Source organism: Sinocyclocheilus grahami, unplaced genomic scaffold, assembly GCF_001515645.1.
Source record: "Sinocyclocheilus grahami isolate Dianchi unplaced genomic scaffold, SAMN03320097.WGS_v1.1 scaffold243.1, whole genome shotgun sequence".
In the NCBI taxonomy this organism is placed as follows: domain Eukaryota; kingdom Metazoa; phylum Chordata; class Actinopteri; order Cypriniformes; family Cyprinidae; genus Sinocyclocheilus; species Sinocyclocheilus grahami.
Window position 1 is genome coordinate 505,404 of NW_015505422.1, and position 17,348 is coordinate 522,751.

The window sequence follows — 17,348 nt, forward strand, 5'->3', positions numbered from 1 at the left end:
CTTTCTGAGAAAAAAAAAGAAAGTATTGGGGATAAGTATTCACAATGACACAAACTGTTTATTCCTCCAGGAGGCGCTCAGAGCCGCATTCATGTAGGCTGTTAGGAACTAATGTAACATTTGAAGCCATCTTTCCAATCTTTATTTTTTATTATTCTTATTTTTATTTAATTTCAACAGGGTAAAACAGAGTAAAAAACTACCCTCCACAGATAGTTATACCTCTTTCGTCTAACAAAAATAAAATTACTTTAATTTGCTTTCCAACAACAGATATCTTGCCAACTTTACTGCTGTCTGGACAAAACTGTGTTTATTATGTTTCTATAAGAGCTTCAGAGGCAGTGAGACTTGTCTTATGATCAAAGTTATTTATTTATTTATGTATTTTCTCTCTCGCTCTCAAAAGTGTCAATGAGATGAGCGATGAAATCACGTATTATTCGTTAGTATTTTACTCAGGCGTATGCATGGGTGTCTCTGTGGGTCCTGAAGCAGCTGCCGTCGCTGTTTATTCTGCATGTGATATTGTTGATGTGAATGGACGTTGCTAGATTGAGTTATGTTTATATAAAGACTATATTATTACTTTTATTAAACGATTAGCAGTGCTAGCAGCGCGCTAATGGAGTGTTTTTGTTTTGAACTTTGCAGCTAATATGTATTTTAACTACTCACAACCGCAAATTTAAGCCGCGACAAAACTGAAAAGGTTAGATTTTAGTGTACGGTATATAAAGTTAATGTAACTGACCCTAACTGTGTTCGAGCAAACGGTTTAATCCAGCGCACATTGCGGCTGGTGTGTGAATGTTTTTTGTCTGGCAGTAAAATAGCATTTATCAGGATGTCCTCGAGTGAAGATGCTGTGATCTCTGCACGCAGCTCGTGGCTGTGCTCATCACAGAAACAGCTGTCTGATGTTCTCACCACAACACAAGACAACAGTCCAAGCGATGACTGCAGGTTTGAACATGACACGTGAGTCCGTTTTAATTGATGCTGGTGGCTATAAAGCCAACCTAACAAGTTATTTAAAAATACGTAATATGAAAAGCATATAGTACCCCCCAAAAATGCTGAAAATGTACTCAATCCTGTGGCTTCTTTGGACAAGACGTTGAGAAATGTAGCATTGCATCACTTGCTCACCAATAGATCCTCTGCAGTGAATGGGTGCCGTCAGAGTGAGAGTCCAGGCAGCTGATAAAAACATCAGAATAATCCAGTCCATCAATTAATATCTTGTGATCTATTGGTGAGCAAGTAATGTAATACTAAATACTAAAGAAACAAACTTTTGTATGTCGTGATGACAAGTACGTTTTCTACTATAAGGGCTATTCCTTTAATGTGCCATTGATTCATGCAATTTCACAATAAAAAAATCATCTTAAACCACATTTTAATTAATAACCTTAATTAAGCCACCTTAAAATCTGAAAATAATGTATCAGGTGACTTGCTATTCATATATTTGCACATGCATTTGTTTTCACAGGTGTGACCCTGTCTGTTTGCAGAGAGCTGAGGAGGGCTTGCCATGTGTTGTCACACTTCTGTGCACACCTAACTCTGGATCTGTGATCAGCAGTCTTCAGGTCGTCAGCGAAGCCCGCACTATTGAAGTGTACTCACTGTCTGGAGAATACTGTGGCACCTGCCGTGGAGAGCAAGTTCAAAAATCACACACTGATGGGTATTTAAAAAAATTAAAATTTTCACTGATAGGTAGCTTTTTACACTTACTTAGAGGGAGATATTACAGGCAAAGAAATGCTATATGTGTGTGTGTGTGTGTGTTAAATTTAACAGTTAAACATTTTAGCTTTTGACAATATAACGGTTTAACATACAAAAAAATAGTCACAGAATTTATATAATTTTACTTGATTTCTTTTTATTGTGTATAACCTTCATGTTGGCACTGTTTAACATTTCTCAAATGCTGATTTTAAAAGTGACCTTTTTGGTAATATAGTAAATATGTAAAGTAATAAATATCTAAGGTTTCATATTATACAAATCCCTAGTTTCTTTAACATTTTGTTACTAATATTGATAATATTTGTAACAAGGGGTTTTGAACAAAAACAATCGTTAAATAACTTTTTAAACCAAAAAGTTAAATGACAAAAAAATACAAATAACATCACTGAATCACTGATCCTATTCAGGCAAAAAAAAAAAAAAAAAAAAAATTTTTTTTTGTCCTATTAAAAAGTGTTAATCCCGTTCAAACTAAGTAAGTGATTGCTGAATCAAACAAAAATAAACATTTTGACATTTTTATGAGGTCTATATTACCTTTGATATAATGTGCATTAATGTGTAGCTTTGAAAAGGCAAAATACAAATGTATTATTACTAAATAAACAACAGATTATTATTAATTTTTGAATGAATAAATTGGCCTGTTTATAGATTCAGCTCAGTATTTTTGAATTAGTGAAATATTTATTATTTTACAATATTATACTCTATTTATGACGACTCTTGCTGATTCTTCTGCTGATTTTTTGTTTGTTTTTGTTTTTGGTCAGTTCTGAAGATAAGAGCCATTTCTACAGGAATCATCTGGTGCTGGAAAACCCTGTTGCATCCTGTGAGGTGAAGGTAAGGAAAGCTGGAAGTAATATCCAGGCTCTCATCACAAACACACAAACTGATCTCTGTCGGCTCAGCATCAGTGTGGTGTCTCCGTACAGCTGCTCTCTCTCGGTGGCCGCTCATCTGTGGCTATCGCCCATGTGGGTGTGGGACTGGAGATGCTCAAGGGCAGACAAGGTGGGCCGAGTATAGACCCAGGCATTGACCTTCAGCGTGTGCTGACCATGATGGAGGAGATGGGCACCACCCTTTCACCAGGAGCGCAGAACCTCATGGAACTGGTGCAGTGCCAGCAAAAGGTCTGAATCCAGCTTCTTATTATAGCTGCTTTAGGCTTTTTAATGTGATATTATATAGTCTGCACAAATTTTCCAGTGTAGAATCTCAGTAGCAGCCTCATAGCAACACACTAACATTCAGAACACCTTAGCTAAAACATTGCAGCACACAAGCATTGTGGTGGTCAGTTTTGCATGGGCAAGTTCCATTCCCACTCACATTTTTGTATAAATCTAGTAGATTCAGCAGATTTTGCTCCTTTGGTAGATATCATTTCTTGTAGGCGTTTCTTGTAACAGTCTGTCATTGTTTGACAATATTTTGTTGAAATTTTTTCCCCATGACTCCTTATAGAACAGCTTTAACTATGTGATATTTGAGGGCTTTCTTATTTGTCTTGTATATGTAGGCTTTTTTTATTCATTATTACCCGTTTTATGTGTGTATGTATGTGTTTCAGTGTTATTGTGTTTTACTCTTAATATTATATAATTAGAATATGGACATCATGGTTGCCTTTAGACGTAGACCACATCTTCATCATAGTCATTTAGCAGATGCTTTTATCCAATCAATTGGTGGGTTTTTGTTAAATGTGAGCCAAAATCATCACAATTAAAAGAACCAAAGACTTAAACTGCTTTAGTCTGTGTGCTTTGAATTTATGCGATGCGATTCACCCCTATTACGATGCAGTGCGATCCGATTTTGATTCGATTCAACACAATACGATTCGATGCAATGGAGAAAATATGATCACTTTTAATGCCTCGAGGCCTGTTTCATAAAACAAGTTAACCAAATAAGCCAGGCTTATTTCAGTTAGTCTGACTCATTGTCAAATGATTTGGTTCCATAAAGCAAATTTAACATAAGCCTAGATCAAACTTAGTCGCTGTGGCAACTTATGCTGCGAAACTAACCTGGTCTAAAGCAGGTTAACTGTCAGGCTAAGCTCCTCTACTGACCAATAGGAACATAATGATATGACCACTGTCTTGACTTTTTTTTTTTTTTACAGTTTCAAGCCATGCAGCCTTTCTCTCTGGTTGTATTACAGCTGTACCTTTTATAGTTTGCGGAACAGAACATTACAACATTACAATCTAAAATTGCTCTTTAAAGCATTAAAAAAAACTAAATTAAATATTGAAAATAAATAATTAAGAAAATGACTACATTTTAACTGCTATACGAAACACATATTAACTCATTTGAGCTTAGTAATTAGTACTGTAGCCTACTAGCTTACATTTGATTTACCTATTAATAGTCCATGCAGTCACTGCTATCATAAAAATACACATAGGTTTAAATATACAGTGGTGTGAAAAAGTTTTTGCCCCCTTCCTGTTTTTTTTAATTGTTTGCATATTTGTCACACTTAAAAGATTCAGATCATCAAACCAATTTTAATATGATGCAAAGATAATGAAAGTAAATACAAAATGCAGTTTTTAAATGATAATTTCATTTATTAAGGGAAAAAAAGCTGTCCAAACCTACCTGGCCCTACGTGAAAAATTATTTGCCCCTTTTCTTAAATCATGAAAGAATTGTGATTAACCACATCATTTTAGAAAGCGGAGTTAAATTTCACTAGCCACACGCAGGCCTGATTACTGCCAAACCTGTTGAATCAAGAAATCACTTAAATAGAACCTGTCTGCCAAAGTAAAGCATGCTTAAAGAGCAACACATCATGCCGAATGTCCGGCTGTCAGTTTGTGACCTCAAGCTCAAGCGTACTTGGTTTATGCAGCAGGACAATGATCCAAAACACACCAGCAAGTCCACCTTTGAATGGCTCAAGAAAAACAAAATTAAGGTTTTGGAGTGGCCAAGTCAAAGTCCACACTTAAATCCAATTGAGATGCTGTGGCATGACCTTAAACAGTCCATTCATGCTCAAAAACCCTCCAATGTGGCTGAATGAAAACAATTCTGCAAAGAAGAGTGGGCCAAAATTCCTGTGAAAGACTCATTGCCATTTATCGCAAATACTTGATTGCAGTTGTTGCTGTAAAAGGTGGAACAACCAGTTATTAGATTTAGGGGGCAATTACTTTTTCACGTAGTGCCAGGCAGGTTTGGACAGCTTTTTCCCTTAATAAATGAAATCATAATTTCAAAACTGCAGTTTGTATTTACTCAGGTTATCTTTGTGTAATATTAAAATGTGTTTGATGATCTGAATCTTTTAAGTGTGACAAATATGCAAACAATTAAAAAAACAGGAGGGGGGCAAAAACTTTATCACACCACTGTATGTAGGTTTAAAATTCTACAAAAGACACATTTAATGTCCAAAAACATTGTTTTTATCAAAATGTATAGTATTACGCTCCTATTTGATTGCGTTCCGTCTGTTTAGCGTGCATGCGTGCAGCAGTGCTTGTTGCTCTCACGTGCCTTGCCCACTCCTGACAGCAAAATGGATATGTTTGCATGACTTTCTAACATTTACAGATGAAAAATATACATGTGACATGTCAGTTAGAGGAAAACACAACATCTCAAATGCATTAAACAGCACAGATATATTCGCTGTTTGTCATGGTGGAATGATTTGATCCATGATCGATTAAGGTCTGCTTAAGAATAAGCGTGCTCAAATTAGTGAGATTTTGTGAATTTAATTTGTCATTAATGGAACCGCTTTAGCCCCGATTGATTTGTTAGGTTATTTCAAGACAGGTTTTGGACTTTAATCCCAGTTTTTCCTCGGGTCTCCGTGGTGTTGGGATGCGTCATATTTACGCAGCAGCAGCGGTGATGAGAGAGCGCGCTTGAGAAACAGTTTAGAGAGGAGAAATCAATCTACATATAAAATATTGGTCGCAGATTATTGGTCACTTTCTAAATAATAAAAGTATAGCGCATCCACTAGTAATTATATATAAATGAATCGGTATTTAACGATGCAAATATGTTAGAAATGATGCATCGTGATATAAATGACAACAACATCTCAAATGCATTAAACAGCACAGATATATTCGCTGTTTGTCATGGTGGAATGATTTGATCCATGATCGATTAAGGTCTGCTTAAGAATAAGCGTGCTCAAATTAGTGAGATTTTGTGAATTTAATTTGTCATTAATGGAACCGCTTTAGCCCCGATTGATTTGTTAGGTTATTTCAAGACAGGTTTTGGACTTTAATCCCAGTTTTTCCTCGGGTCTCCGTGGTGTTGGGATGCGTCATATTTACGCAGCAGCAGCGGTGATGAGAGAGCGCGCTTGAGAAACAGTTTAGAGAGGAGAAATCAATCTACATATAAAATATTGGTCGCAGATTATTGGTCACTTTCTAAATAATAAAAGTATAGCGCATCCACTAGTAATTATATATAAATGAATCGGTATTTAACGATGCAAATATGTTAGAAATGATGCATCGTGATATAAATGACAACTTGTAGCCGATGCACACTTTTTAAACCGATGCACCGCATCGTTAACTTTTTATGCCGATGCACTGAGCGAATCGGGGAATCTTCCCATCCCTAATATATATATATATATATATATATATATATATATATATATACACACACACACAAAAAAAGAAAAACAAATAGATAGAATAGAAAAAAAAAGCTTGTGTTAGTTTTGTTTTTTAAATAAAAAAAGAAGATAAATAGATAAAGTAGAATTAAAATAGAATAGAAAGTGTTAGAGTTAGAACATATGTGTTTTTGGTCGTTTCTTGAAGATGGCTAAGGACTCATCTGCTCTGATTGAGTTGGGCAGGTCATTCCACCAGGAGGGAACAGTTAATCTGTGAAAGTGATTTTGTGCCTCTTTGAGATGGCACAGTAATGCGTCGTTCACTTGCAGAACGCAAGCTTCTAGAGGGCACATAATGCTGAAGTAATGAATTTAGGTAAAGGGCTGTAGAGCCAGTGGTGGTTTTGTAGGCAAACATTAATGCTTTGAATTTTATGCGAGCAGCTACTGGTAGCCATTGCAAATTGATGAACAGAGGTGTGACGTGCGTTCTTTTCGGCTCATTAAAGATTAATCTTGGCATTTTGGATTAATTGTAGAGGTTTGATAGAAGTGGCTGGAAGACCTGCCAAGAGAGCATTGCAATAGTCCAGCCTGGATATAGAACAAGAGCTTGAACAAGAAGTTGTGTTGCATGTTCTGAAAGAAAAGACCTGATCTTCCTAATGTTGCATAAAGCAAATCTACAGGACCGGGCAGTTTTAGCAATGTGGTCTGAGAAATTCCGCTTATCATCAATCACAACTCCAAGGTTTCTAGCTGTTTTTGTAGGAGTTATGGTTGATGAGCTTAACTGGATGGTGAAATTTTGATATAGTGATGGGTTTGTTGAAACCACAAGTAGTTCTGTCTTAGCCAGGTTGAGTTGAAGGTGATGGTCCATCATCCAACAAGAAATGTTTGTTAGACATGCTGAGATGCGAGCAGCTATCGTCGAATCATCAGGATGGAATGAGGGGTAGAGTTGAGTGTCGTCATAATGGCAGTGATATGAAAAGCCATGTTTCTGAATGACAGAACCTAGTTATGCCATGTAGACAGAGAAGAGAAGTGGTTTAAGAACTGAGCCCTGAGGCACCCCAGTAGCTAGATATATTGGTCGCAGATTATTGGTCACTTTCTAAATAATAAAAGTATAGCGCATCCACTAGTAATTATATATAAATGAATCGGTATTTAACGATGCAAATATGTTAGAAATGATGCATCGTGATATAAATGACAACTTGTAGCCGATGCACACTTTTTAAACCGATGCATCGCATCGTTAACTTTTTATGCCAATGCACCGAGCGAATCGGAGAATCTTCCCATCCCTACATTCTATGCAATAGTGTTTTGATGAATTTAGTATTTGTCCTACTTCCTCCATAATAGCACAACTTGATTGGCCGGCCAAGTTTTTCAGTGCCTAAATGTGGGCAAGTAAAATGTAGGTTTTGGGCCAGAGAGGAAGTTTTGAGTTGTGAAACCACAGTGTGCCTTCATAGTAGGCTTAGACATTTGATTCCTTATAATATGACCACTTTAATGAGAGAAACATTTCATTACCTGAGGGCTGGTTGGTCAGCAAGTGCATGCATCGTGATACGCTCCACAATGGTGGTGCGCCACAACAGACGGGATGAGGAGAAGAAGAATTGTTAAATAAAGTCATTCTTTTTGTGTTCTTTGCACACAAAAAGTATTCTTGTAGCTTTGTAAAATTATGGCTGATCCCCTGATGTCACATGGACTATTTTACCAATGCCCTAGCTACGTTTCTGGACCTGGGAACATTTCAGTTGTGTTGCTGTCTATGGAGGGTCAGAGAGCTCTCGGATTTAATCAAAAATATCTTAATTTGTGTTCCGAAGATGAACGAAAGTCTTACGGGTTTGGAACAACATGAGTGTGAGTAATTAATGACAGAATTTTTGGGTGCGTCGTTCACTTGCAGAACGCAAGCTTCTAGAGGGCACATAATGCTGAAGTAATGAATTTAGGTAAAGGGCTGTAGAGCCAGTGGTGGTTTTGTAGGCAAACATTAATGCTTTGAATTTTATGCGAGCAGCTACTGGTAGCCATTGCAAATTGATGAACAGAGGTGTGACGTGCGTTCTTTTCGGCTCATTAAAGATTAATCTTGGCATTTTGGATTAATTGTAGAGGTTTGATAGAAGTGGCTGGAAGACCTGCCAAGAGAGCATTGCAATAGTCCAGCCTGGATATAGAACAAGAGCTTGAACAAGAAGTTGTGTTGCATGTTCTGAAAGAAAAGACCTGATCTTCCTAATGTTGCATAAAGCAAATCTACAGGACCGGGCAGTTTTAGCAATGTGGTCTGAGAAATTCCGCTTATCATCAATCACAACTCCAAGGTTTCTAGCTGTTTTTGAAGGAGTTATGGTTGATGAGCTTAACTGGATGGTGAAATTTTGATATAGTGATGGGTTTGTTGAAACCACAAGTAGTTCTGTCTTAGCCAGGTTGAGTTGAAGGTGATGGTCCATCATCCAACAAGAAATGTTTGTTAGACATGCTGAGATGCGAGCAGCTATCGTCGAATCATCAGGATGGAATGAGGGGTAGAGTTGAGTGTCGTCATAATGGCAGTGATATGAAAAGCCATGTTTCTGAATGACAGAACCTAGTTATGCCATGTAGACAGAGAAGAGAAGTGGTTTAAGAACTGAGCCCTGAGGCACCCCAGTAGCTAGATGTTGCGACTTGGACACCTCACCTCTCCAAGATACCTTGAAGGACCTATCTGAGAGGTAAGACTCAAACCACTGGTGTTCGGTTCCTGAGATGCCTTTTTCCAATAGGGTTGACAGGAGAATCTGGTGGTTCACTGTATCAAATGCAGCAGACAGATCCAGCAAAATACGTATAGAAGATTTGGAAGCAACTCTTGCCAGTCTTAGGGCTTCAGCAACTGAGAGCAAGGCAGTCTCAGTCGAATGTCCACTTCTGAAGCCAGATTGTCATACATACAGTACCACTATACACTACCAGTCAAGTTTTGAATAATTAAGATTTTGTTGTGTGTTGTTGTTTTGTTTTTTTTCTTCAAAGAAATCTCTTATGCTCACGAAGGCTGCATTTTTATTTTTGTGACATCTGATGACAAATACAGTAAAAACAGCAATATTGTCAGATATTATTGCAATTTAAAATAACAATTTAAAAAGATTTCTGTTTTTGTAAAATGTAATTTATTCTTGTGAGTTGTGAAGGCAAAACTGAAATTTATGCAACCATTCGTTTAGTTCTTTTTTGTTGTTTGTTTTGTTTTTTTCTTCTTTTTTTTAGAATTCTTTGATAATTAGAAAGTTCAAAAGAAGAGTGTTTAAATGTTTACGGTCACTTTTGATCAATTTAAGGCAGTCTTGCTTAATAAAAGTAATTGTATATTTTTACATTTCCAAACATTCATTTTGCTATTAATTGTCATAATCCAGTGAGATTTTTGTTTTCACAAGGAGTCTGACAACAGCCAGTCCTCCACACAGAGATCTGATCTGATCATCATCATCATCATCAAAAATCATAATTATTCCAAACTTTTGCCTAGCAGTGGCAAGTATAGTAAAGGAATGTATTCTTTTTTTTAATATACAAATTTAAATGATTATGATTCATATATTTTCTCACTTAACCTCGCATTACATATTCACTCTTAAAGGGAGTTTTTAAACAATAGTTTATTTGGAGGAAAAGCACAAAGCTTCCTTACAAATGAACAGTCATTCTTTGTGTGTGTTGTGTCCAGAACAAATCAGACATGCTCAATGGATTCATTCCTCTGCTCATGGGGGGAGGAGCTTTGAGTTGTCTGTCAAGAGGAGGTGGGGCTTCTAGTGCAGGAGCAGAGTCAGGCCCAAATCTACCATCTGGCCTTGGGCAGCTTCTGTCTACCAGCAAGCAGAACCAGACCCCCGAAGCCATGTCTGCCATGCTGAGCTCTGAAACTGGCACGATCAACCCAGACCTGCTTCCAATGCTGCAGAGCGTATGCGGTCAGGTCACGCAGCTCCGACTGGAAGAAGCCACATCTCCAGAGAGGAAGAAGAATGGAGACCGGTAAGTGTGAGTCATGTGTGGGTTTCAATAAACAGAAATTCATTTACCATGGTGGTTGAAGCCACATAAGATTGGTTGTGGTAACAAGCTCATCGTGATATTTTTTTTTCACATTTTTCAAAAGTGGAATATACAGTTCAGTTTCAAAAGTGACTGCATCAGTTTCACAAGGCAGAACTCTTTGATCATTCTTCAGATCTTATTCTAATAGTTCACCCAAAAAGTAAATAGTCAGAACATGTCAGTAAGTCAAACAGTTCACGATTTGTGGCCATCTTATACAGCCTGTAATATAATAGCAGATTTCAGAAATATCAAAAGAAAAGTAAAACAAAATATTACATGCAGATGCACCCTTTATATTAAGTGGCCTTAACTACTATGTACTTACATCAAAAATTAAGTACAATGTACTTATTGTGTTCATATTGTATTGCAAAACACTTTTGCTGCTGTTAAGGTGGGATATGAGTAAGGTTAGGAACAGGTTTAGTGGTATGGGTAGGTTTAAGGGTGGGTTAAGGTGTAAGGGATGGGTCAACAGTGTAATTATAAATGTAATTACATAAATTAATTACAGGTGTAATTACATGCAGGTATTTTTAAAATATAAGTACAATGTAAAAACATGTATGTACACAATAAGTGCATTGTACCAAATTATTAATTTAAATGTACATAGTTGTTAAGGCCACTTAATATTAAGTGGGTCCGAAAATTCTGTCATTACTCACCCTCATTTTGTTCATCTTCGGAACACAAATTAAGATATTTTTGATGAAAACCCAAGAGCTGTCTGTCCCTCCATAGACAGCAAGGGAGACTGACACGGAACAGAAGAAATTAAATAAATTAGTTTTTTTTTTTGTTTTCTTTGTGCACAAAAAATATTCTTATAGCTTCATAACATTACGGTTGAACCACTGATGTCACACGGGATACTTTAATGATGTCCTTAACCACATTTCTGGACCTTGCACGTGGTAGTTCCCTTGCTGTCTGTGCAGGGTCAGAAAGCTCTCGAATTTCATAAAAAATATCTTTATTTGTGTTCCAAAGTTAAGCAAGGGTCTTAAGGGTTTGGAACAAAATGAGTAATTAATGACAGAATTTTCATTTCTTGGTGAACTATCCCTTGAATGTGTCCTGTACTTTGTCCACTAATTGTATATCCTTTTTTTATTATAGGGAGGGTCATATATGTTGTGGAGGGTTTGAGAAAATTCTGGAGACTGTTGTAGAGAAGCGAATGGATGAGATGGAGAGACGATTAAAGGAACATCTGGACCTGCGTCTGGATGCACTTCAACAGAGACTGGAGATCACACTTCAGCAGGCACTCTCTCATAAACAACACCAGTAAATAACATCCTCCAACACACAATACTAACCTGAACACTTTTAGCAAGATCTCCGTCCTGAGTTTTTACTTTAATGACAACTGTATTATTCTGTAAAGGGACATTTAATTCGTCAACTATCCCTTCATATCAAAAAACGGTTGTAACATTTTTGTTTTGCCAGCAATCTCTACTGCTTTGTGTGGAAATGGTTTATGGTTTAACAGCAATTGCTGCTTTTCATGTGCCCGTCCCAAAGAGACTGTACTTATTTGGTTTATGTGGTTAACAGCATGACGAGTCGGTTCACTAACGTAAGTTCACAAACAGTATCAGGTGATTTTCACAAATCACAGCTACTTGAAGAACTTGGTAACACTGTTGATACTATATGTAATAAATTATTTTATCTAAAAGATACTACAAACAATGGTTGTAGTGCCTTTGGTAATGGTAAATTGCCTTTGTGTAAATGATGTTTATACTGTTCATACTGGAGAACTAAGGACAAAAAAAAAGAAAACCATATTAAAAATGTTTATACTAAAGAAGAATATGTATCCGACAAACTCTTGTCATGTTTTTATCCCAAATCAAACCTTACATAACATTGCATGATTTATTTAAATACTCTTGAATAAATGTACTGTCTGAAGGAGAACATTTCTGCAAATACATATGCAACCAGGTCAGTCACATCAACTGCATGTTTTATGTAAATCCTGGCAGTAGTTTTAACATCGATAATCTGGCCCTACATGTTTTAACATGATGATACTGAGACTTTCTATCTTTGTCGGTGTGATGATACAGTTTACTTAGGATTTTAGCCCCTGTCATGACTGTTTAATGCTGGAAAACATTGTGGCATATGCAAACAAGATATTAAAAAGGGGCATAATATCCATAAGATGTACATAGAGAAAGCAATATCTACAAGAATTACCCCTGTGTCCTAATGTGCATACTATCCATGTTAAATACAATATAAGATTATAAAATTGCAGAAATTATATGAGATAAAAAAAAAGTTCCCAAATGGTTTGTTATTTGTGGTAGATTTTCAAAGTTAAAATAAAGTTTGCTTTAAATCAGGGGTGCCAAATTCAGTTCCTGGATGGCCGGAGCCCTGCAGAGATGAGATGCGACCCTAATTAAACACACCTGGGGGCTGTTTCATAAAACAGGTTTACCAAACAAGCCAGGCTTATTTCACTTAGTCCGACTTATTTTGAGCCAAATCAATTGACAATAAGTTAAACTTATAACTTAAACCTGGCTTATTTGGTAAACCTGTTTTATGAAACAGGTTTAGTTTGTTGGAGCAGGGTTGGAACTAAACTCTACAGGGCTGCGGCCCTCCAGGAACTGAGTTTGACACCCCTGCTTTAAATGAATCATTGTGGGGGGAAAAAAAAAAACACGAGCAAAGTTTTCAGCATGAAAGACCCACAAATAGCAGATCAGTGCGTTATTTGTTTTCTTTCCAAAACAGTAGGAAGAATCATTTGAGTTGTGTAATTTTAAATGTGTGTATATGAAGATGTTAATGGTGACAGGATGATTGACTGTCTGAGTTATGGTGACCGCATGCATGTAACTATGCAACAGAGGCATAACATTTTATGACGTGGTCCCAAAACTTGCTTACTCTTCTGCTATACACTCCAAAGTAGAGTACATACTTATAGGGTTTAGTATAAGTAGACGAACTGGGATGCAATATTCATTAAACCCAATTTGCACATGAACTTTTGAACCCAGAACTTAAATGGAAAGTCATATAACCCTAAAAACTCCCCAACGCGACAGGTCTGTAAACCTCTACTTTCCCTAAGATGGTTCTGGCATCTTTCATTAACCTTGTCTTTTCTGAGTAGTTCATGGTTGTCTCAAAGCCTGCATTGCGGAAAACCACGTCTACCTTTTCTAAAACCCTCTCATGCATCCTATGAACATGAACTTGTGCTATTCTTGGCAGTCGCCCATCAACAATGAGGGAGAGTTGCCCCACTCAGGAACAGCAAAGAAAACACAGCTGAATGAACAAGCTCCGCATTACAGGAAACTTTGCGTGAATGAGAAAATTAACCAAAAGCACTACAAATTAGCAGTTTTGACCCATTTGAGTAACTTTCCACCGTGACCATGTTGGCATTTTGACCCTGGCCTCGTCATGTGAGACTCAACCAAGATTGTCACGGGTGTCTCCTGTCTACACCACAGTGATGTTCAATGAGCAGATTTGTTCAAACAGTGAGCTGTTGTTGTCTTATGACCAACAGAGATGTCCACTTCAGAAGGGGTTTTGTAACGACAGAGAAGTGGGTCAGCAGTGGAGGTGGTACCGATGATGAACAGCGGCTGTTTTTGTGCAGACATCCACGCCAGTATCCCCATGGACCAGTCAAACCAGCCCAGCTGAATCAGTGTTGCTGCCGCACTTTATGCAAGCGCTCATGGACTGAGCACAAGTAAACAGCCTTAAAGTCAGCTTGAAATGAAACTTGACCCTATTAATTTCCTAAACCCATCAAAGAACTTACTGTAAACGATTAATCCATGAGGCTGTGAAAGTGGAATACTGAGGAGATGAGTTTTCCTGTTTGGTGTGATGAAGTCCCTGACAACCTCTAGTCCCATTTTGCCACTTGTTAGTAACTTCCTTTTTCAAGGCAAAATATATATATATATTTTTTAATCACATGTATAATATATATATATAATTTTAATCTTGAGCTTGTGTTTACCACAGACATTATTTCAGGCATTTAACCAAAAAGGATGATGGAACCAGACGTGCTAAAATCCTATAGCTCATTTCTGGGTTGTGGTCTTCAAGAATACACCATCCCTAGTTTGAGTGCATCCACACGATTCTAAAAAGTTCACCACTTTAATATGCATGATGTTTGTGCTCTTGCCTTGATTTAAATACTTCAGAATCTAAACTGAAGCTTCTCATAACTTGATCACTGATGAATCACGCAGTATTTGGGTGGAATTTGTCTTTCATTCAGTAACAAACCTCTGATAGAAAGGACAGAAATAATTACCATCCAAAAATATTAAATATGAATCAGACATGTCTTAATTTCTTTAATAGAGCGGCTGTAATGTTTCAAATGGAAGTTTTGAAGATGTTTGACGTAATAATTCTGAGAATTTAAACAGTCAAAATGTTGACCGCATTGGTCCCCATGGACAAATGCACTTAACAATAATTATATTTCAGAGTGCCAGTAAAATATGACTTAGAGTTTTAAATGACCTAATTCTGTCTCCATCTCATATTTGAGGTTTTATTTCATCTCTGACCTCAGATCAACCCAAGATTCAGTCAGTGTCCTCCAAGATCAACCGAAGCTAATATGGTAAAGAGGAAATGAATGCAAACCCGCCCTGTTACACAAGTCCAGAGTCTGAAGTCATCCTGCAAAGTGAAAAAGAAAAACATCCCCTATTTTACCTAATGAACTCAATGCAGTGGATTAGACTCTGCTTGTGCAAATTGTGTGCCAAAAGACATACGGAGTACAATTTGTTTTAGAGACATATTGAGTGAGACTTTTGTACCTTTTTACAAAATGCCTAGAGTGTATAATGTTCCTGCTTGTAGACGCATCACATTGTGCCTCCAATAAACCAACAAATGAGGGCAGCACATCACAACAGATCCTGAAAATGTTATACAGTTTTGTGTATATCATAATGGAAGAACCTTTTTTCCAGGCTTGATGTTTTACAGATATATGATAAGGAATGTATCATCTTGAATGTACAGAATGTAATCTTGGGTTTGAGGCATAGCGTGGCTAAGTGGGATGTTTCTGGATCTACATCTTTTATTGGTCAACAATTTTCCTCTGTCTGATTGTTGTTATATATTATGTTACATACAGTATATGTTACAGATATAAGTAGGGTACAAGTATGTAATATAAGCTATATTGGATATTATTGCTATTTATGAAAACATGACCAGAAATTTTCCATTAAATATTTAGATATAACCCTAATAATCCTATAACCATCAAACCCTATATCTTATCAAAATCCTAAACATAACCCAACAATAAAATCAAATTAAAATGAACATAAAATTCAACCTATTTCTAGTACTAACCTTATACACTCTCAGAAAAAAGGTAGAAAAGCTGTCACTGGGATGGTACCCTTTCAAAACATATATCTTTGTACCTAATTATTTCCCACTAAAGTATGTATTTTAGTAATGTGATGGTACATATTTGTAACTAAAGTGTACACATTAATACCTAAATGGTACATATTACCACCCCAGTGACAGCTTTTCTACCTTTTCTTTTTTCTGAGAGTGTAACCCTAACTGCAACTTCTGATTTGTTAATTGATCCAGGAACAGGTATTTCTGTGAAAACCATGTTAAGTGAGTTCTGAGGTCATTTGTGATAGATGGGACCAATATGTACTAGAAGAACTCCAACGGTGTGCTCAGCAATTTGGTGTGATTTTGGAGAATAACTCACTCAGTCAGAGCAATAATATTCAGTCAGAGTTTTATGTGTCCCTTGCTGTCCAAACTGTTTCAGGCTTGTGAGGTGAAGCAGACGTTGAAGAAGAATGGGTCTGATACATAATTGATTAAACTATTAATCATTAATGCTATGAAGAAAATATGTTATTTTAATATGAAATCAAGCATGACAAATCGCTAAAGAATGGATCAGACCTCAAGAGACCAGATCTACACAGCAGGACATCTATTAAAACCTCTAATAAACTATCAGGAATTGTTAATAGAGCAATTCTGGGCACTCACTTCCTCAATATTCCCTGCTAGATTGTTTCTTGCTGGTTCAATCTATTTTTGCATCACTCTAATGGACCTTAAAAAATGCATTAGTTCTTGATGATTGTGAAGTCAAACAGCATGACACTGAAATGGTTTAAAAACATTAACCTTCTTTAATTTCGTTTCAGAAATTGCCGTCTGACAAACACAGACACACATTTAAGGAAGAGAAGGTATTCCAAGATAATAGTCATCCTTTAATGGCCCACGATTCTGTTTCAAATCATGTGTAAATATAAAAAATACGTAGAAAGCTGAATACAGACAACAAAATTTCATGAGGATCTGCTGATGTATAGGCTACATAAGGACGAAATGTTAGGTCTGTTCCAAAACCTAGTGAACTACCTGCCATACATGACCGATTTTGAAAACACATAGGCAGCCACTCGGCATGCAGTTTCCCTCACGGTGACTCACTGTAGTTAGCCGTTAGCATGTTGCTAATCTAACAGCATAATACTCTACCCAGATAGCACACACCTGTTCTCATACATTCTAAACCATAAACATCTTCAATACATTTCTACATGTCATTTTTAACATCTGACAGCCCTGTTGAAAAAACCAGCATATGCTGGTTAGGTATGTTTTGACGCTGGGATGCTGGTTTATGCTGGTCCTTTGCTGGTTTATGCTGGTCCTTTTGCTGGTTTATGCTGGTCATGTGCTGGCAAAGGACCAGCATAAACCAGCAAAGGACCAG

General features: G+C 36.9%; 1 protein-coding gene across 3 annotated transcripts; it reads left to right on the forward strand.

The window, feature by feature from the left end:
- The first annotated feature begins 447 nt into the window (after window positions 1–447).
- Window positions 448–12,809, forward strand: cunh10orf88 (chromosome unknown C10orf88 homolog). 3 transcript variants are annotated; one of them, XM_016289277.1, is made up of 7 exons: window positions 448–712; window positions 829–981; window positions 1,502–1,699; window positions 2,544–2,616; window positions 2,709–2,909; window positions 10,158–10,468; window positions 11,657–12,809. In XM_016289277.1, exons 2-7 carry the CDS (start codon window positions 848–850, stop codon window positions 11,829–11,831), a joined length of 1,092 nt encoding a protein of 363 aa, XP_016144763.1. In that variant the 5' UTR covers window positions 448–712; window positions 829–847; the 3' UTR covers window positions 11,832–12,809. The 3 variants fall into 3 exon arrangements, with proteins under 3 accessions (XP_016144763.1, XP_016144762.1, XP_016144764.1); XM_016289276.1 differs by having other exon boundaries at window positions 448–981; XM_016289278.1 differs by having other exon boundaries at window positions 448–966.
- The last annotated feature ends 4,539 nt before the right edge of the window (window positions 12,810–17,348 follow it).

Excerpts from the sequence above, each read along its gene's own strand:
- cunh10orf88 (XM_016289276.1), top strand. The coding sequence starts at position 848 with ATGTCCTCGAGTGAAGATGCTGTGATCTCTGCACGCAGCTCGTGGCTG. Across the intron at positions 982-1,501 it reads TGCAGGTTTGAACATGACAC|GTGTGACCCTGTCTGTTTGC; the intron begins GTGAGTCCGTTT and ends TTGTTTTCACAG. Across the intron at positions 2,617-2,708 it reads TTGCATCCTGTGAGGTGAAG|CTGCTCTCTCTCGGTGGCCG; the intron begins GTAAGGAAAGCT and ends GTCTCCGTACAG.